General features: G+C 43.2%; 2 protein-coding genes across 2 annotated transcripts in view; one reads left to right on the top strand and one right to left on the bottom strand.

Annotated features, from left to right (window-relative positions):
* Positions 1-4047, top strand: part of SNTA1 (syntrophin alpha 1) — a 65135-nt gene extending 61088 nt beyond the window's left edge. Inside the window, exons 7-8 of the mRNA XM_066587389.1 lie at positions 969-1156; positions 2743-4047. Coding sequence (XP_066443486.1) covers positions 969-1156; positions 2743-2835 — 281 coding nt within the window. The 3' untranslated portion in view covers positions 2836-4047. The remainder of the gene's footprint in view (positions 1-968; positions 1157-2742) is intronic.
* A 3940-nt stretch (positions 4048-7987) lies between these two features.
* Positions 7988-18294, bottom strand: LOC136587746 (tigger transposable element-derived protein 6-like). Its single transcript, XM_066586504.1, has 2 exons — positions 18158-18294; positions 7988-11237 (listed from the first exon to the last, which is right to left on the bottom strand). Exons 1-2 carry the CDS (start codon positions 18174-18176, stop codon positions 9469-9471), a joined length of 1788 nt encoding a protein of 595 aa, XP_066442601.1. The 5' UTR covers positions 18177-18294; the 3' UTR covers positions 7988-9468.
* Positions 18295-21237: the final 2943 nt, after the last annotated feature.

The following is a 21237-nucleotide window of genomic DNA, read 5'->3' on the forward strand; positions in this document are numbered from 1 at the left end:
ACGCAACCACCGGTCCCAACCCCTCTTAACAGTCTCATCAGAACAGGTGGTGGACAGTTTGTTGATACGACTATCCAGCTTCTCACATACCAATAATGCGCCCATCTCAAACTATGAAACTGGGTGAAATCTCTTTAATTGCGTCATTAAGGCGTCTAGTGCTCAACAAGCTCTACACAAGTGGAAAAAGAGGGACACTTTACACAAGTAGCCTCTGAGAGCGTTTTTATAGGCCGAATGCCGAACCGTTCATTTAATCACACCCCAACTTTAATCATTTGCATATCTGCCTGAGATGTAACTGCATGCCGAGTTTTGCAGCAAAATGACAACTTCTTCTAGGGGCGGGATTTTTTTTTTACAAAGCCTGTACAATATAGAAGGCCCATGTCGATAATAAAAGTATCCTAGAGCTTAAACTCTTCTAACAAAGGTCTGACATGTGATTCCACTTCAGTGCTTCCCCATGGGAAAAATAAGTGCAAGCAAGCAATGCAAAAAATAATCAACAGACTTGCAACTTTTTGTCCATAGGCAAACATTGACTTGCATTTACCGTGACTCCTGGATGATGCAGCATTTTAATATAGTTTAACCCTTTCCAATCCAATTTTGGATTCAGGGTTTCCTAAAAGGCTTTTTCTTTTTGCTGTTATACAACAGTGCCATCTGCTGGCTAAAGCCAGAGTGTGTGCACCAGAGAGGCTCCGACAGCAGAGTGCCTGGCAATAGATGGTAAGAATACCCTGTCGGACGTCTTCTGACATTGGAGCTGTACATGCTTCAATCAGAATGTAGGAAGATGTCAGACAGTGGATTGGAAAAGGTTAATATGATGGTATTCAACCTTTGAAATTACTGTCATAATGGCTCTCATATGTTCAGAGCTACAGTATCTACAGCATTTACTTACATGGCCACACACATGCTTTCATCCAGTGTATTTCTGTGCCTTTCTCTTTGACCAGCATGTACATGGGGTGGAAAAGAGTGTGCGCTCTCCATACACATTGACCAAGGATTTACTCTATTTACCGAAGAGCCTGGATTAAACAAGGTCATCCATCTACATAAACCTTTTGAGAGGCTTCGGATGTCTTCTGATGATGGCAACAGAATGTTGTACCTGGACTTTGGCAAACCAGAAGGAGAAATTGTACGTAAAGCATGAAATTTATTTTTGTATCCAACACTACATCCTTGCCTCGCTATCCATGACATTATACTGCATTGTCCATGCATTGAGCCAGGTTCACTCATTTTTTGTGCATTGTGGCTGCTATTGTAATTTACAACCCCAAACCGTGCATTTTCTATAATACACTGGTAAAAAAAATGAAAAAAACATTAAAAAAATGATGCAGCAGCTGATTGGCCAGCTGGGAAACTAATTCTCTGTTGACCAATCCAGCTCCACAGCAATAAAGTGCTCTTTATACAAATGCCCAATGGCATGGCGCATGCACCAGTGCCATTGTCACATCAGCCCAGACCCACTTCCATGTTGGGGTCCTCACGCTGAGACTGTGCCCTGCAACACATATATTGTCCAAGTACAGTGGTAATTAATACCACTATATAATGATCAAAAAATAGTGCCATACAGTGCCCCCAAAAACTTCCACACAGGGCTCAATTAGTACCCTAAAACAGTATTGAAACCGAATTCGGTCATATGGTATCAAGATACTGCCATAGAGTGCAAAAGAATTACGGTACTATACAGCAGCCAATTAATTAATGGCAAATTATGCTTTTCTGTAAGGTGATAGAAGTCAGAGAGAGTGACCAAATACCCTTGGTTTTCCCGACAATTGGGCAATGTAAAGGGACCAAACAACAAACGGGCATATAATCCACACGGGGAATATACCACCAATCAGTGAGCATTTTAGTGATCCTATTAGTTATTGTTTGTCCCCATAGGCCAGTTCTCTGCCCATGTAAAAGGAAATGTCAATCGGCGCTCGTTGCATTGGGACAGAATTTGTCCCATGTAAAAGGGCCATAAGTCAGATAATGTCTGCCACCCTATGAAACTAAGACAAATTGCAGCTGTCTACAAGCAGAATGGTAAAAAGTTAAAACTAATTGGCATTATGTCTGATTGACTTCTGTTCTGGTCCTTTCACATGGGCCAAGCTCATGGCCGATATAATGGACGCTGATCGACGCACGTGATATGTACTGCTGATACATGAGACGATCAACTGATGGAAGGGCGTTTCCTCTTTATTGGCTGATCAGTGGTCCTTTTACATGGCCTGATTGTCGGTTGAATGAGTATCCTGAGGAACGCTCTCCCCAGATAATTGGCCCATGTAAAAGGACCATTATTTTGCATCAGAGGAGGAAAGGGTGACCATTAGAGATGAGTGAGCATACTTGCTAAGGACAATTGCTCGAGTGAGCATTGTCCTTAGCTACTACCTGCCCGCTCGGGAGCAAAGGTTCGGGTGCCGGCGCAGGGGAGCGGTGAGTTGCGGGAGTGAGCATGGGGGGGGGCGGGGGTGAGAGAGGGAGAGAGGGATCTCCCCTCCGTTCCCCCCTGCTCTTCCCCGCCGCTCCCCGCCCCCCGCCGGCACCCAAACCTTTTCTTCCAAGCGGACAGGTACTCGCTAAGGACAATGCTCGCTCGAGCAATTGTCCTTAGCGAGTATGCTCATTCATCTCTAGTGACCATGCTTAATGGACATCACTGATATTGTCAAAAAATTAACATTTTTGTTTTGTTTCTTCTAGCAACTGGATCTTCATTCTTGCCCCAAAACCATCGTCTTCATCATTCACTCTTTCTTGTCCGCCAAGATATCTCGTCTTGGTCTTTTACCTTAAAAAAAAGAGCCTGGAGAGGATTCTAACCTATATGGGCCATGCACTAACCCAACATGAAAGAAGGTCAGATTGACTGATAGGCTAAGTAACTGTGAACGCTGGAATAGCTACAGATCGCCATGATAACCACTTCTGGCGTGAAATACACTGTAAGATTGATAAGTGGTACATAAACTTCTCTCCCAGCAATATAGTGCCTTATGTTGTAGTTTGAGTTTGATGTCCACATTTCCCAAGAGAAATGTTCTCATCTGGGGATAGCAGAACTGTTCGTGCCTTCAGTTGATGTCTACAAACCAATATCCTCGACACAAGCTGCAGGAATACATCGCAGTCTATGGCGGAATCTTATTTTCACTCTTGACTTTTCATTTTGTGGTTTTTATTCTAAGTATATATAAAGATATATATATGTATATCCATACAGAGTTCAGAGCAGATATATTTAATTTTTATTACACTCAAAACTATGCGTTTGACAAGTTTGAATAGTCAAACGGGTCTCTGGTCCATATGAGGTGGCAGCTTTTTACTGGTTTGCATGATTTGCTTGCCATTTATTAGTGTTGCTTAGAAGCCGATCTTGGAGATGATCAGACAAGGTACAGTCAAAGCAGCCATTGTGTGGGCAGAACCAACATTTAGAAGAATATGACTAAGTATAAAAAGGACGTGTTTTTTAACTTAAACAGCACCACCCTTCTTAATAGGCCATGACTGGTATTGCAACTCAGCTCAGTAAATACCATACAGAGCCTAGGGGAAGGAGTAGCTCTGTTTTTAGGAAAAAAAGCAGACCCTTTTCTAATCCTGAACGACCTCTTTAAAACCCAACTTCACTCAAAAAAGGAAAATAAGGGTGTGAGTGTAGTCGTTCACAATCCCCAACATAAAACAACCCTCCAGTTTCAGAACAAAATTCTGTCCCAGGACCTGACAGTGGAGGGGGTGTATTACCTGCATTTGATCTTTTCCTCCATCCCTCTGTTGCATTAGTTCCAGTTCCATTTTCAGGCAGCCAAGATGGCCACCGCCATCTTTAGACTACCTAATAACCCATAGTGTAGTGGTAGTGATAGACTACTAATGCACTATACCTACTCAGTCATTAGCCAGCGCTGCTCACATGCTGACCAATCATGGAACAGATGAGACTATGAAGTGCATGTGATGTACCCCCTCCACTATCTGGTCACGGAGAACTATTTTGTCCCAAAACTGGAGAGTCGCTTTAATCCGCTTTAAGCTAAGATCTAGGACACTGTTTGCAGTTATTAGGCTGCTTTCACACAGGGGCACAAATCTCATACAAATAGGAACCCCACTGTTTTGAATGAGGTCGGAACACCTCGCCCATTGTTTTCAATGGGGCCATAAAAAGATTGTACGGCTTACAAGGTATAACCCCCCAACTAAACTTCTTGTACACCTCTGAAATGTCAGAAAGTTTGATCAGTGGCAGTCCAGCAGCTGAGAACCCCCCCCCCCCCCCCCCCAATTGACTGATTGAGTCTATGAGTCCATACACTGATGGACTATCACAACTGACTTCTACCCCTTCGCTTTGGTAACCACTGAGGGTCTTCTAAAAGTTTAGTTATACCTTAATGCCTGTTATGGGCAAAATGCTTTTCTAAACTTTTTAAAAACTTCTGACATGTCAGAAAGTTTGATGAGTGGCCGTCTGGAAGCCGTGACCCCCAACTGTTCAGAGGCAGAAAGAGCACTCATCTGAGTACTGTGCCCATTTGACTTTCAATATTAGAACCTGCAAACAGCAGCCTAGATCTTAGCTTCAAGGAGCCCTATGTGTATTACATAAAGGAACTAAAGAAAAGGTTTGAATTCACTACTTTGTGCTAAAGCCAATTCATAGACCACCTTTAGGTTTCATGCACATGGCTTGAATGGGGTCATGCGGAGGGGATGCCCGTTGGACTCCATATTTATGGCCCTCAGTGGAACATGGTCCATGGCCATACAGCTCCATACTAGGGAGTCAAATGCACTAAGCCTATACGGAGCTCCTGTTCAGGCTCTGCCGTGTACCGGAGCCCAAATGTGCCTAACTGGACTATAGAAAATAAGTGGTGTATAAGTTAGGGTGACGTCACACGAGCGTATGCGCAGAAACACTCGCCGCAGCGTATTTGAGCATGAGCGAGGTTTGTAGAGCACGCTGCTCGTGTGTCTGAGCACATCACTGTGATTTTTGCGCACACAAGGCCAGTTCACAAGCGTCCATGGAATTTAATGGCCGTTTAAGCTGTCTTCCTTTCCCTGCATTTGGCGCAGTGCCACACCCTTCCCCTTGCGTAATTTCGCACCTGCCATAAACGTCTATGGAACTGCGAAAAATGCAGGAAAAATAGAGCAGGACCTACAAGAACCAATGAAATCAGCAAGTTCTATCCTCTGTGTTTAGCGCCTGCAGATTTCGCACGGGCTAATCCCTGCGCAGACACGGCCGTGTGACGCCGCCCTTCCTCTATGGCAGAGGTGTGTATACCTGTCCATGCACACAGTGCTGTAGACAATATGGTGCGACTCGTTAATTCCTATCGATCATGGCTCTAGGCGGAGATTATTCATTTTGAACCGGTTGTTAATCGCACAATAACTATTTTTTCTGGTTTGTTAGAATTATAAATAAACCAAATAATAAAAAAAATCGTTTCTGAAGTTTTTTTTTATTCTTAATTTTTTTTTTTAAATGACTAAAGTTTACTTGGATTTTGCACAAGTGCCCCCGTATGGGTCATCGTCACCTACTAATCATTAACCCCAGACTTGCATACGGTGGGTATGATTAAGGCTGTAGTCACACAGGTAAGCGCCATTTTGGTCAGTTAAAAACTCCATTCAATTTTGAAGCGCGTTTTTTTTGCACGTTTTCTCTGCGCTGCACTTTGTAGTACCCTTTTCCATGTGGTCCCCATAGTAACCTGTGTTTAAAAAAAACACATCACACTTGCATGAACATTGGGTGCAAATCTCGCAGCACGCAATGCGTTTTTTTGCACCGCTCCCGTAGAAAATAATCAGCAATTTTGAAGAATTACACAAAAATATGCAGTGATCTTTCCAACTATGACTATAAAGCCACCTGTACACGGGCGGATTTGCATTGCGGGAGCATGCATGCGGGTATGATGCGTATTTGCCCCAGGTTACCACATGAAGGTCGGGACCGGGAAGTGCAGAGGGGAGAAAAATTCATTTTTTTCACGCACATGAAAATCACATTAAAAACGGTCAGTTTTATCACGGACCCAAATCGCACTTGTGCGTATTATTACAGGCTAGGCTGGGCTCACAGGGGTGTATGTTCCCCGTGTGTTACATGGGCTCCGTACACCCATGTGATACGCAGGAACCCGCAGTCAATCAATTACATGGCCTCATGCAGTTCCGATCACATTAGCGCATCACAATTGTGTAATAAGCAAGCCCAAAAAAGAATGCAGCATGTCCTATTTTGCTGCATATATACACAAGATCGAGCCCATTGTGAGCCCGTCCGGCCTAAAGAGGAATGAAAACTTGGCAATGCTGGTTTTTTGTGTAAAGAATGACAGAAAAATATTTTTGTGTAACAAAAACAGCCAAATACAACACCTCCAAAACTGCCCGTGTGAACAGAATCGTCTCTAAGATGGGCACCTTGGACTTGTGTTAAAGAACAACTGTCAGCACCGTACAACGAGCTGTTTACACAAACTGTCATTCTGTTTTTATGCCTGCCTAAATTGAATGGCGAACGATAAGCGAATTAACCCTTACCAATCCAATTTTGGATTCAGGGGTTCCTAGGGAGCTTTCTCTTTCTGACGTTATACAACAGCACCATCTGCTGGCCAAAGCCAGTACCACAGTATGTGATGCGCAGAGAAGCTCCAACAGCTGAGCAGACGGAAATACACAATTAAGAATACCCAGTCGGACGTTTTCCCAAATCGGAGATGTACAAGCTTTAATCAGAATGTCTGTAGACATCAGACAGTGGATTGGAAAGGGTTAATTTAATTTGACGCTCGGTCGCTGGCAGGTTTACACGATTCAGTGATAAACTGAATGCTAATTGTTCCATGTAAAAGGGCCCTAAAAAGGACCCTGTCCCACTGAACACGGTATCTGACCTATAAAATTAGTATAACTTTAATTCACTTAGTGCAGTGGGCAGTCCTAGACAATGATTGATAGCCTTCTTTGTATAAGTGTACATATAGAAATAACTTTGACTCACTTAGTAGGACCGCCCACTGGACTCCTAAGCACTGAATGAACAGAAATAAAAATGAGAAACATGAGAAAAAGTTATGCAGACTCACCTTTAGGAGTTTAAGCAGCTTTCATGTATTTTTGATGCAGTTTTTTTCCTTTTGTTTAGTCGAGAGTGAAACAAATGGAAATTCTCTTCTTGTTCTGGCTTTGGCTACAAAAACTGAACTAAAAAGTATGTCTGAATCCTACCTTGCAATAGTTAATGGCAAAGATGGAAACAAGGTGGGAAGTGAGTTTGTGTGGTCGGCTTCAGGCTGGTATCTCTTGCTCTGATTCTTAGACCCCATACCACGTTTCCCTGAAAACTAGACCCTGTCTTATATAAATTTTTGCCCTAAAAGAGGCACTAAGTCTGATTTTCAGGGAATGGCTTATTTTACTTACCTAGCCGAAGCAGTCTGAGTACCTTCCACTGGAGTCCGAGGTTCCGTAGCTCTGGCGCACATCTTGCACTCCTCGGCCACTAACAGATCACTTGCTGGTAGCGGAATTGATAAATCCCACCTCCACGAAACAATGGCTCAGAGAGCAGCACTCGCTGAACCAATCAATGCAGCGCTCACTCAACCAACATGATGGCTGTGACTGGCTGGTTCCGCGAGTGCTACTCTCAATTGTTGAGCTACGGAACCTCGGAAGCCAGCAGGAAGAAAGCTGGATCGTGGCTATTAGGTACTGTATTTTTTTTTCTAATGTAGTCTAGCTAGGGCTTATTTTCAGGGTAGGGCTTACATTTCAAGCCTCCCCAAAAAGCCAAAAATCTGGGTAGGGCTTATTTTAGATGTAGGTCTTATTTTTGGGAAACCACACTAGGTTATAAAAATTAATTATCAGCTTAGATATAATGAAGAGACGGAGAAAGGCCCTATAATGGTTGCAGCACCACAACATGGGGAAGTTTATTCCAACAATAAAGAACAAAAACTAGGAATGTCAACTGAATACAAAGTCTCTATGCACAGCACCATCTCAAAGCGGTCTAAACATAATCATCAGATATATTGTAAAAAAAAGCCATTAGTGACAATACAGTTCAATAAAAATGCAGTAAAAATACAGTCATACCGGCAGCATTAATAATGTGACCAATTAAAAAAAGGACGAGGATATAAGCTGGATACATCAGCAGGAAATGCAGAAGTATAAGCAGAGTTCCCTCACATTGAATATTTCTTTATTAAAAGGGGTTTGTTAACTTTTTACAATTTTTTTGTATGAAGGTTTTCCTGCTGGAAGGTTCATCAATCAGATATAATCTGCAGGTTAACCTGGTAACAAGTATTCAATTTCTCTGCAGTGCCTCCGCTGGACAAATTAAGCATTGCATGGTGTATATTCAAGTTAATATACTTTTTCTCCTTCCTCTCTGTAGCAGCTCTGTTCTCTAGCTGCAGTAATTGGTGGAGATTTCCAATGACCCACTGGCCTTTATTACCTCAAGATGCCCTAATAGCTTATTTGATAATGGGTTTCTAATAGGGATTAATAATACAACCAAGCATCAAAAAGTTAGCTGGTCATCGTAGGTCAAGCCATAGCTTTCTCTGATGGTGACAGATGATCACTGGTGGCTGGATCCATGACAAGCAGTTAGTCATCAGGCCGGCTTCGATTCACAATGGGGATATGTTTAAAGAAGATCTTGCCACCCCCACCGATCAGCTGTTTGAAAAGGCCACAAGTTATTTGCACTACTGCTATGTAAAGTCCATATTTGCAAGTATGCACCAGCCTGAAATCGATGTAACCATGAAGAGGGCCGTTCAACTGGCTGATCAGAGGGTGTGCTGATAGCCCATCGATATCAGATCCATAGGGGTCAGACTATCATTAGGACAGGCCAATAATTTTAGAAGAATCATGCAGTCTATACAGGCTGCCCGAGCACAAATGACCTGGTGAGGACGTCACCAGCTCATTCACTCTGGCAAACGAGAATCGTGAGATTCTTGTTCTGTCTAAAAGGGGGCATAACGCTCATAGTTTCAGTATTCTGGGCATATTCTAGGGTAGATTTTTTTTATTTAGTAATACAATACTACTGCGTTAATAAAAATGGCACAAACTTTTTGAAAAAGTTTTGGATGAAGCGCATTGTGAAGCTGCAGCTTAGTGAAGGCCCAGCTGGTGACGGGTTACTCCATCTCTACATCCCATTCTCCTTCCCACATCTTCTCGCTGTATATTACATGCAGACATGTTAGCAGTTTATAGTCTTTGTTTTCTTTTTTAACGCTTACCCTTTCTACTAAATTATAGACTCAAATATCCACTAGGGTTGACCTAAAAAGAAAAGTTGACACCATATGTGTCCCATTACATTATTTTAGTCGTATGATCTGTGCACCATTAATTACAAGATCTCGTCATGGTTGGTTTGGTCAGACATTTCTCGATTTGACTTTGCAGTGCACAGAAAATACTCATGTCTTGGTTTTCATTGCACAAAAACTGCTGGATTATATCACAAGCTTCTCTGATCTCCTCAACACTCACACACTGGCTTGGGTCTTCGGACTTAACCACAACTGTGGATATTTCATCAGTGGCAGACAATTTTGGATAGGACTCTAAACCACTGTACGAGGCTTGATCCTCTTTGGATGAGAAGTCAGCTTTTAGTTTTTGGTTTGGATAGGGTGGTTTTTTATATGTGGTTTCGAATCCAAGACTTTCATCATCCTCTTCCTTGATAGTAAGTGTATGGTAGGAGACAAGACCTGTGTAATTTGCAGAATTACTGTTGTTTTCTTGTAAAATGGGGAACGATATGTCTTCATGGGATCTAGCCTCTGATGGATCATGGGTGGCAGAGCACAGAATTCGGATGCCTTCCTGTTTTTGAAAGCAGGATTTTATAGTATGAGATGACACTCTTAACCAGGCTTTGTTCATGGTGTAACTAGCCTCCACAAGTGATATCTCACACATTTTCTGGAGCAGAGATACCTCAGTCTTTCTACTACTGTCGGTTTCATCTTGTAGCTTCTCTAGAAGAAGTTCTCTGTAGAGAATACTGAATTCGTTGACCAGGTCTTCACCAAAGTGATGATGGGATAAAACATGTTCTTTGGGGAAAATACATAAGGAGATATTTCTAAGCTTCACTTTTGGTCCAGTATTATGTGATGTAAAGGCCAGGAGAATTTTTCTTTCCTGTCTATCAAGTTTTGCATCCCAGTTGAGAAGCCACTCTACGAGTAAATTATCGGTCATATGGCCGTTAGTACTAGCTTTAAGGGACACTGGAGAAAGACAGTGAGTTCCAAGAGATCTTGAAGGAAGATTGTGAGTAACTAGTAATTTAACTCTCTCTGTCCCATTTATGTTGCAGCAAAACCAGATGCAGACAGTTTCCTTTGGTTCAGTGTTTATCTCTTGCTTTGCCAGAATTCGAAAATGAAAAGGAGCCCCTACAGCACAGAAAATGTCTTGTAAAGGGTAATCTTTAGCAATTCGAGCAAGCAATGCAGATCTACTTAAAGCATCTACTTGAGAAGCTTGACCATAAAGCATTGACACCATATGGTCATCCCTTTGTCCTTGAATACGGCCAATAGAGTTGCAGTGACTTCCAGTAATTCGTTCTTCTGCTCCACCATTTAGTTCCAGTCTCACCATCTGTGTAGGTAGGATTTTTACATACTTACCTTGACCTATACTGCCAAATCGCCTCTCTCCTGGTAAGACTTCTGCCCTGTAGAAAAGTCGGTACCTTTCTTTCCACCTCCATAACCATCCATTTGATGGTTTAAACTGTGGGCATCCAATTTCCTTTGCAATGGCTTCAGCTTGTCTCATAAGTATAGGTCCAGAAATTGGCAATTTATTGGCCTTCGCAAAGAGCAACCACTCCAGAAGAGCCTCATCAACCTTGGCATGTTTAAAGGGTCTATTGCGTTTACGACTTGGGTTCTCATTATGGTTCCAACGTTCTAAAATTTCCTCTCTTTTCTTCATGACACGGCTAATGGTTGACTGTGAAAGCCCCATATTCCTAGCCACTGATGACTGAGATGCTTTAGGTTGTTGTAGAAGTTCTAAGATCTTCACCTTTTCTGCTAGGGTTGAGTCCCGTCTCTTCTTGTAGGTCTGTACTCGATTAACGGTATCCATTTCTAAAACGTTAAAAAGTATTGTCAGATGTCACACAATATTATGGAATATCAAGACAAATTCTCTGTAGTGTGCAGGGGGCCTAAATTATATTTTAGGGGGTCATTGTGATACCTCAGCTATGTTATGGGGTTATAATTGGTGTCCAGAAAATTTGCTATTACCCTGTTTCCCTGAAAATAAGATATACCCTGAAAATAAGACATAGCATGGTTTTCCAGAATTTTTGAGGATGCAAAATGATTTTTCAGGCTTTTTGTGGATGTTTGAAATATAAGCCCTACCCCAAAATTAAGCCCTGCTAACAGTTAATTTAAAAAGTCAATTTAAATAGTGTCCAGGCAGCTATACATGTAAAAAAGTTAAACCTTTTTCAACAAAAATTAATATAAGACACTGTCTTATTTTCAGGGAAACACGGTAGTAGTTATGTCTCTGATAAAACAACCACTTTAAAGATGACCTGCAATTTTTCTTCCAATGATATACATAGTGGGGTTTACAAGACCCCTCGATAATATTTGGGGTTAGCTAGATTTATTTTACAAATTCCTGTATTGAGATCAGAACCCTAAAATCTTTCTTGCTACCAGTATAAATTCTACTTGTAGGATTTCCAAGCAGGGAGGAGTCCTCTCTACTTCTCGTTAGCAAGTGATTGGGTACCAGTAGGATGGACTCCTCTCTGCCTGGGACTCCTGCAAACAAAATTTGAACAATTTGGAAGCAGTAAAGATTTCAGCACTCTAATTTTCCCTTTAAAAGGAAATTATGCATTAAAGGGAATTCATAAAGGGTTAAACAGTTGTAAATGTCCTAAGATGTGATATACAATACTGTGCAAAAAAACCTTTTAATCAGGTGTGGAAAAAAGGCGGCAGGACTGATACAACAAACATGTACTATACTTACTACTTAAAATTGGTGCCACTGCCATAATGGATTGGCTGTTGTGGTTGAAGCAAGTGCAAACTTAAAGCAGTAAGTATACAGTACTGTGAAAAAGTTTTAGGCCGCCTGCACACGGGCGGAAATCCCACCGCGGGATTTCCAGCGGGATTTCCGCCACTGAAAGTTTGCATAGGAGTGCATTACAATACGCACTCCTATGCAGACGGCCGCGGTTTGGCCGCGCGAAATCTCGCGCGGCAAACAAACCGCGGCATGTCCTATTTTTGTGCGGGGCACGCACTCACCCGGCCGCCGGCTCCGCGGCAGCCGGCACATGAAAGAGCCGGGGCCGCCTGGCGCAGGTGAGTACGTGCTCGTCCCTGCAGGCTCTCGGGTCGGGTCCCGCGGCGAGAATTCTCGCTGCCAGATCCGACCCGCTCGTCTGCAGGCGGCCTTAGGCAGGCATGGAAAAAATGCTGCAAGGTATGAAAGCTTTCAAAAATAGAAGTTTTAAATAGTTTATTTTTGTCAAATAAGAAAATGCAAAGTGATTGAACAAGAGAGAAATCTAGATCAAACCAATTATTTGAGGTGACCACCCTTTGCCTTCAAAACAGCATCAGTTCTTCCAGGTGCACTTGGACAACGTCAGTCATTTTGTAGAATTCTAGTCCCGTATATGATTAACAAATTATACCCAAACAAGGGATAATGAATGATCATCATTTTCATATGTAGGTTGAAACACAGTTATTTACAGAAACAGCTGCTTAGGAGGCTTAAAACGGGGGGGGGGGGGGGGGGGGGGGGGATAAACAGCCCAACACAGCTACAAAGGTGAGGTTTTGGAAGACAGTTTTATGTCACAGGTCATATACCATGGCAAGACTGAGCACAGCAACAACACACAAGCTGTAGTGCATCAGCAAGGTCTCTACCAGGTAAAGATTTCAGTGCAGATTGAGGTTTGAAGATGTACCACTAAAACTCTTTTGAAGAAGCACAAAGAAATTGGCAACGTTGAGGACTGTAGACAAAGTGGTTACCCAAGGAAGCTTAGTATAGCAGATAAAAGACACATCAGTCTTACGTCTTTTCAAAATTGGAAGCTGCTCAGCAGTGCCATCAGCTCAGATATGGCAGAAACCAGTGTGATACAGGTACACCTATCAACTGTTCAGAGAAGTCTGGCCAGAAGTGGTCTTCATGGAAGAATTGTGGCCAGAAAGCCATATCAAGTAGAAACAAGGCCAAGTGACTTAATTATGTATAGGAACTGTGGTGCAGAAAAATTATAGAAGGTGTTCTGGATTGTTGAGTCAATATTTGGAATGTTTGTCTGAAACAGAAGGCAAGTTGTTTGCTGAAGGTCTGGAGAGCAGTACAATGATGAGTGTCTGCAGGCAGCAGTGAAGCATGGTGGAGAGCGGTATAATAATGAGTGTCTGCAGGCAACAGTGAAGCACGGTGGAGAGCGGTACAATAAGGAGTGTCTGCAGGCAGCAGTGAAGCATGGTGGAGAGCGGTACAATAAGGAGTGTCTGCAGGCAGCAGTGAAGCATGGTGGAGAGCAGTACAATAAGGAGTGTCTGCAGGCAGCAGTGAAGCATGGTGGAGAGCAGTACAATAAGGAGTGTCTGCAGGCAGCAGTGAAGCATGGTGGAGAGCAGTACAATAAGGAGTGTCTGCAGGCAGCAGTGAAGCATGGTGGAGAGCAGTACAATAAGGAGTGTCTGCAGGCAGCAGTGAAGCATGGTGGAGAGCAGTACAATAAGGAGTGTCTGCAGGCAGCAGTGAAGCATGGTGGAGGTTCCCTGCAAGTCTGGGGCTGCTTTTCAGCAAATGGAGTTGGAAATTTGGTTAGGATTAATGGTATCTTTACAGGTAGGTAGTTGCCTCATTTGCTGCACATATGCAATGTAATTGCGTATGTACAGCATTGCTTACGCATCCATAACGAACAATGGGCTCTATTACGCGGCACAATAGAACATAATGTGTGTGGGTTTTTTTGCGCACGTATGACACAATATTAATATACGCTAGGTGAATGGATCAATGGAAATCAACATACTTTCATTGACTCCATTCACCGCATACCACGCACGTGTAATACGTGGTGAAATTACATTCGTGTGAGCCAGGTCTAAGAACTATCTTTAGGACATAGAAGACCAAGGAGCCCTGGAAGTGATGGCATGGCCTCCACTGAGCTCTGATTTCAGTTCAAGTCTGTCTGGGATTGCATTACAAGAGAAGGATTTGGGCAAATCAACATCCACAGAAGATCTGTGGTTAGTCTTCCAAGATGTTTGGAACAACCTCTGTGCCAAATTCCTTCAAAAACTGTGTGCAACTGTCCTTAGATAATATGAAAAAAAGGTTTGGTACCGTGTTAGCCAGTAGAGTAACGTGTGACTGTTCTCAGTATAAGAAATCAAGTAATCTTAGCCCGAGGAAGGGGATATCCCGAACATTTGCTGCATCATCCTGTATTTGTGTTAGCCATTAAAAGGTATCCTATCTACAAGATTACTTGGTTTCTCTTGCTGGAAACAATCACATTGTCCTTCGAAGAACTGATGCGGTTTTGAAGGCAAAGGCTGGTCACACCAAATACTGATTTGATTTAGTTTTCTCTGTTTTTTTTATTCTCTATGCACTTTGTTAATTGACAAACATAACCTAAGGGTATGTTTACTTATAGCGGAAATGCTGTGAAATCTCTGCAGCAAATCCTGCAGCATTTCCGCATCCAAAACCCACTTCCGCATCACCTGACCAGCGGCGCTGCACTTACTACCGACCACCAGGAAGCGCTGACAGTCAAAGGCTTTAGAGGTGAGGGGAGCGCCATATCTTCAGAAATCAACTGTGAATACGCAACTGATTTTGAGTCAAAATCTGCACCAACAGAGTGAATTTTGACTCCGCTTTGGATGTAGAAATGCTGTGGAATTTGCGCAGCAGTTCTGCTAGGTGTAAGCATTCCCTACTCTTATTTATGAAAGCATTTTTACTTATTGCTTCTGATCTTCACTTTCTTCAGCCACTATCATGTGACCACAACAGCCAATCCCTTATGGGAAAGGTACCAATTTTAAGCATGAAGTATAATACAAGTACTATAATATGTAGCATTATATAGAAGGCCTCTACCCTCCATTATGTTTATTTCCTAGGTACAAAGGAAATTGCTTTAAGTTATTTTTAAGACTACTTTCACATCACGATTTCGCCACCAGTGCCGATTCCATCTCGGGCCTTCGATGTGAAAGCTTGCATTAAGATGGAAACCTGGACAGAACCAGAAGGGAACCATAGTGTTCAGTTTGTATCCAACTCACATCAGACACCACATGGACCCCTGTCCATGAGTGGTCCGATATATGGACGGCCTGCACACTAACATGCATTTGCTTGTCTTAATTCTACTCCGTGACGTGGAATAGGACATTTAGGCCGCCTGCACACGAGCGGAAATTCCGTGGAATTTCCGCTGCTGGAAGCCTGCATAGGATTGCGTTAACAAACGCAATCCTATGCAGACAGCCACGATTTGGCCGCGGCATGCTCTATTCACCGACTGTGCGGCCAGGCACATCAAAGAGCCGGAGCCGGAGAGCGCGGGTGAGTACGCACTGGTCCTTGCAGGCGCTCGGGTCGGGTCCTGCGGCGAGAATCCTCGCGGTCGGATCCGACCCGCCCATCTGCAGGCGGCCATAATTAGTTTTTTTTCACGCGGACAGGTGGTCTGCGTGAAAAAACAGAAGTATCCCATAGACTACAATGGGTTTGTGTACTGTCAGTGAATTAACACGGACAGCTCATGGACCCAAATACGCTTTTGTGCCAAGGGCCTAAGGCCTTATTCACGTGGGCATGTGCAATTTCACTACAGATGTCTGTGCTTTTCACATCCGTTTTTTTCAGTTTTTAGGTTTTTAATGTGCGGGTGTTATTTGAGTGCAATCCTTTTTTCATGTGTGATCAATGTGAAAAACAGAAAATTAACCAGCGCTCCGGTGCTTTGGAAAATGGCAGATGATGCAAGGTAGTGCAAACGAGGTGTATATGATGTGGATGTTTACTTACTTCGCAGGGGTGCTAGTGGTTAAGCACCCCTGAATCCAAGGTAGCAGGCAGAATTCAGAAGGTATATATAGTAATTCCTTTTTATTGCGACGCGTTTCGGCCGTTATATCGGCCTTTCTCAAGCATAAAAACATCTACAACATGCCTGCATTATATAGTGTAGGTAACTAACAAACAGTTGCATAGCCTGCAAACATGATGGTGCAATAGGTTAAACAGAAAACATGGACTGGAATATACATCAAGGGGTTAAATGTCAATAATCACTTATTCGATATATATATAAATTCAGAAATTCACCTATCTATATACTCCTCATGAACGTGTGGATTAGATGATATAGACTATCCAAAGAGTTCCTATATATACTATTATTGTCTTAGGAACTCTTTGGATAGTCTATATCATCTAATCCACACGTTCATGAGGAGTATATAGATAGGTGAATTTCTGAATTTATATATATATCGAATAAGTGATTATTGACATTTAACCCCTTGATGTATATTCCAGTCCATGTTTTCTGTTTAACCTATTGCACCATCATGTTTGCAGGCCATGCAACTGTTTGTTAGTTACCTACACTATATAATGCAGGCATGTTGTAGATGTTTTTATGCTTGAGAAAGGCCGATATAACGGCCGAAACGCGTCGCAATAAAAAGGAATTACTATATATACCTTCTGAATTCTGCCTGCTACCTTGGATTCAGGGGTGCTTAACCACTAGCACCCCTGCGAAGTAAGTAAACATCCACATCATATACACCTCGTTTGCACTACCTTGCATCATCTGCCATTTTCCAAAGCACCCGAGCGCTGGTTAATTTTCTGTTTTTCACATTGATCTATCCCTATCCCGTGGTGGTTTTTTCATCGCCGGGAGCAACCAAGACGCTCTCCTCAGGATGTCTCATGAGACCAGTGCGAGGGATTTCTTTCTGGATTGACACGCCATCTTGGATATTGACGCACGGGCACCCCACAGACGGGCCCGGCGTCACGGGGTGAGTTACCTTCTGCACATGATTGCCCCATATTTATTTACGTATATTCTCTGTATTTTTTGACAACCACGTCTTATCCATTTCTTGGAGCGCTATCCATCTTTATCTTCTTTTTCATGTGTGAGAAAGAGAATAAGATGGCCTAATTGAAACTGTTCAGAACTCCCACTGAAGTCAATGGGTGCATAAAAAAAAGCACAAATGCACTCGCATGCCATGCAAGTGTATTCCGTTTTTGTTGCACGCATTAGGCGGTTCTTGTCTGAGAATGGCACCAGAATAGTACATTCTGTGATTTTCTTTACAGGATCATCAGCCTTTGAAAAAAAATTGCACAAGTGAATACACACATTGACTTTAAAGGGTCTGATTTCTGTCCGTCTGAAACTCGGATGTTAAAATGGTCCGCGTGAATACGCCTAAACGGAGACCGAAACATTTTTTTTAACTGGATAGAAAAGTGCTGAAGGTGGCACTTTTTAATCCTCCTTTAAAAACATACAGGCACGGAAACCATATGAGACGACCACCAGAGAGGTCTCTATTCCACACATTGAACTCTATGGTTCTGCTCAGATTTCCGTCCCTTCGCAGTTTCTGCGTAGAAGATGGAAACCCGAGTCGGAACGAATGCTGGAGGGAAAATCATGATGTGAAGGTAAAGCGCTACATTGTATTCAGAAAGTCCAAGCAGTTATTACTATGTATAACAACAAGAAAAACAGATACATGTGATGACATCGCTGGATCGATACATTTATACACAATGTTTACAAACATCTGTAACTTATGTTACCGCTACAATCCATGATGCCTGCCAGCACAGAGAGCACTGGAGAAATGTGGGCAGAAATGTTTTTAGAAGAAGCTGGTAGACCATGCATTTCTCTATCCGGAGAGCCGGAGAACAAAGGCTATCCTATACTTACCTGTCTGACCGGAGGACATGAGATCTGGACTTTTTACTATCGGACACAGTGGTCGCTCTTTGTATTATAGGCCCTGCCAGCATCCGTTCAGAGACCTGCTCTGTTCCTAGCAAGGAGTTGAATGAACCTTCCCAAACAAGCTGAGATCCGGAAGAGATTCCTTTGCAAAGACTTATGGGGGAATTAAAGTACAGCTGTACTGCTGTGGTCGACTTGTTAGACTGTTGCTGGAGATGATGGGAACCCCCTTAAATTACCCCCATCTCCTGTTGCTGTCTATTACAGGCCTTTAAACCTGGTTATTTCTGCAGATTCCAGGGAAATGTGCGCCTAGAATAGAATAGAAGGTCTGTTCCCTGTAATTTCACACAGGCGGCAGCACAGGAGCCCCTCAGACCCCCCCGGCCTATACTGGGCATGCTGCAATTCCTTACTAGAATCATTCCAAGGAACTGATAACTAGAGGGTTAACAGTCTTAGATATTGAAGTTGCAACCTCAAAGGAAAGACGTGCATAATAGAGGTCGTAGATCAAGAGTGGACCAGGGACGGCGCAACCGTTCTAGTTGGAGAAAATTGCCGCAAGACCTGAATCCGCACAAGATTTTCGACTTGCAAATTATCCCTATTGAATAAGATTAAGCTATGCGCTTTCGATGCAAGTGCATGGCAGAAATGTATGCTTAACCCCTTAAGGCCGGCTTCACAGGGACGTATTTGCGTGCAATGCACAGAGAATAGAATCCATTGATTTCAAAGGGTTCATTCACATTTTCGTATTTTGCACACGTGTTTCTGTCACACAAAAGAAAATAGAACCTGTTCTATTTTTCTGCGTATTTGCGCACTAAAGGTCCTCATTGAAATTAATGGTGGGTGCGTAATTGCAAGCAATATATGCAAGGGCAAATGCAAGTTTCACATTCTGCGAGAATCTTGTGCGAGTTTTGTGTGTTGCAAGATGCACAAAACTCGCACGAATATGAACTATGGGGCTATTCTTTTAATGGACTTATTCACAGGGGCAATTTTTGCCCCTTGCAGCGATGCTGCGATAATAAAAATCGCAGTATGTACTATTTTTTGGCGTTCCCGCAGAACACCTGATCCGTTGTTTTCAGTGGGACCTTAAGGCTGCTTGTCCACGAGCGTTGCGCCCAGGAGCTGGAGCCGGCAGACAGATCTCCGCTGTTAACCTATCTGACAGATAGGCTGACCGCGGAGAATTGTGGCAATTCGCAGCACGCTGCGAATTGCTGCCCGCGAGCGGAGAGTCACTATGATTCTCCACTTGTGGACAAGGGGGAAGCGCTTTCCATAGTAACGCTATGGAAAGCTTTCACTGCGTACCCCGCGGCCGGATTAACGCCGCAGGGAACGCAATGAAAATACGCTGTGGGTTGTGCATGCGAGTGCGCTGCCATGTTTCTCATTGAAACCAATGGAAAACACATGCGGTCTTCTGACGCGCCTGAAACACACGCGTGATGATCGCAATTTCATAGAAGTCATGCAAAGCATATTTTTATGCAAGGCATTTTTGCACAAAAGCGCAAAATTTGAATGGCACACATTTTTTTTTTACCAGGTTCATGCGCTGACATGCTCTGTAGCGGCTAGCGTATTTGCACATGCGCTAGCCTGTTTTAGTTCTTGTATGTATGTATCAGGTATATTCACTGTGTATTTACGCAATCCTATTGACTTCATAACAGGAACCAAAATAGGACATTCTGCGTTTTTTTCACACACGTAAAAAACCCAAGTCTAAAAACCTCAATGCAAATCAATGAGATTTCAGCAATGCGTAAAAAATACATGTGCAATACACAACGCAAATGCGCCACTGTGAATAAGGCTTCATTCATGCGAGCGCATAAACGGTGCATTTTTATGGCCCGCTGATATACGCGCCCCTCTGTGGCATTGGTTTCCAATGCAATCATTCACATGGGCGAATATATGGCACGTAAAAAAATATATGGCACCGTGAAAAATGGAACATACGCGTCAACGCATAACTGGCGGGCAAAAAGATAGTTCTGGAACTATCTTTTGCCTGATATACGGCGACGGCTCCCATAGACTCCTATGGGAGCTGGAAAAAAAAAGGAGGGGGAGGCAGTTTAGCAGCGTTCAAAGCTGCGAAAAGCTTACAGGTGCCTCTATATACTCACTAGAAGGCATCCAAAGAATTTTGGCAGAGCGAGGGTTTTTGCTAAAATTGTAGCTCCCAGTCATGGAAAAATGGGCGAGAAAATGCTGGTCATGAGTGCGGAAAAACAGCCGTTCATGCAATTTTACGACGCTCCACAGAAAATGTAAAAACGTATACGGTCGTTTGAAAGAACCCTTAGCCCATATTTTTCCGTCAATGTAGCTGTCTGAGAGCTTGCTTTTCATTAGACCAATTGTACGTGATCGTGAGATTTGCGCGTTACAAGATGCACAAATATCGCATGAACATGAACCCAATTCTTTTGAATAGAGTCACACACATGAGCAATGCGGTGCGGAAAAAAAAGTGGCTTGTTCTAAGGCTACCTGTCCATGGGCATTGCGATATCCAGTAGTGGAGAGCCGCCGCCGGGGAGCAGGAGCCATCTGATGATTCTCCGCACTGAGCCAATCTGACAGATAGGCTCACCACATTGAATCGCCCGTGAGCGGAAAATCGCTATGATTCTCCGCTCATGGACGGGGGGCTGCGCTTTCCATATCAACTGATTATAGCCTCGGGGAGCGCAATAAAAATCTGCACGTGGACAGGCAGCCTAACTTTTTGCGTCTCTCCCAATGCATTGCCCAGTGTTTTCAATGGGTCAGGTAAACATATTGCATAGCGTGCGATGTTCACGCGAGTGCGATGCGAGGTTTCCCATTGAAAAGAATCAGAAGGCCCGGAGAATCTCAACTTCCCAGAAGTGATGGGAGGCACTTTTGGCAGAAAGCGCCTTGCATCCGCCGGTACCTCGCACATTCATGAGCACAATATCTGGGTCACCCATGTGTAGGAAACCATAGCCATTGAAATGGCCAATTAGTTTAATAAGTTCAAGATGTGCAGGAAGATAGGGTAT

The sequence above is a fragment of the Eleutherodactylus coqui genome, chromosome 13 (genome assembly GCF_035609145.1).
Source record: "Eleutherodactylus coqui strain aEleCoq1 chromosome 13, aEleCoq1.hap1, whole genome shotgun sequence".
NCBI lineage: Eukaryota > Metazoa > Chordata > Amphibia > Anura > Eleutherodactylidae > Eleutherodactylus > Eleutherodactylus coqui.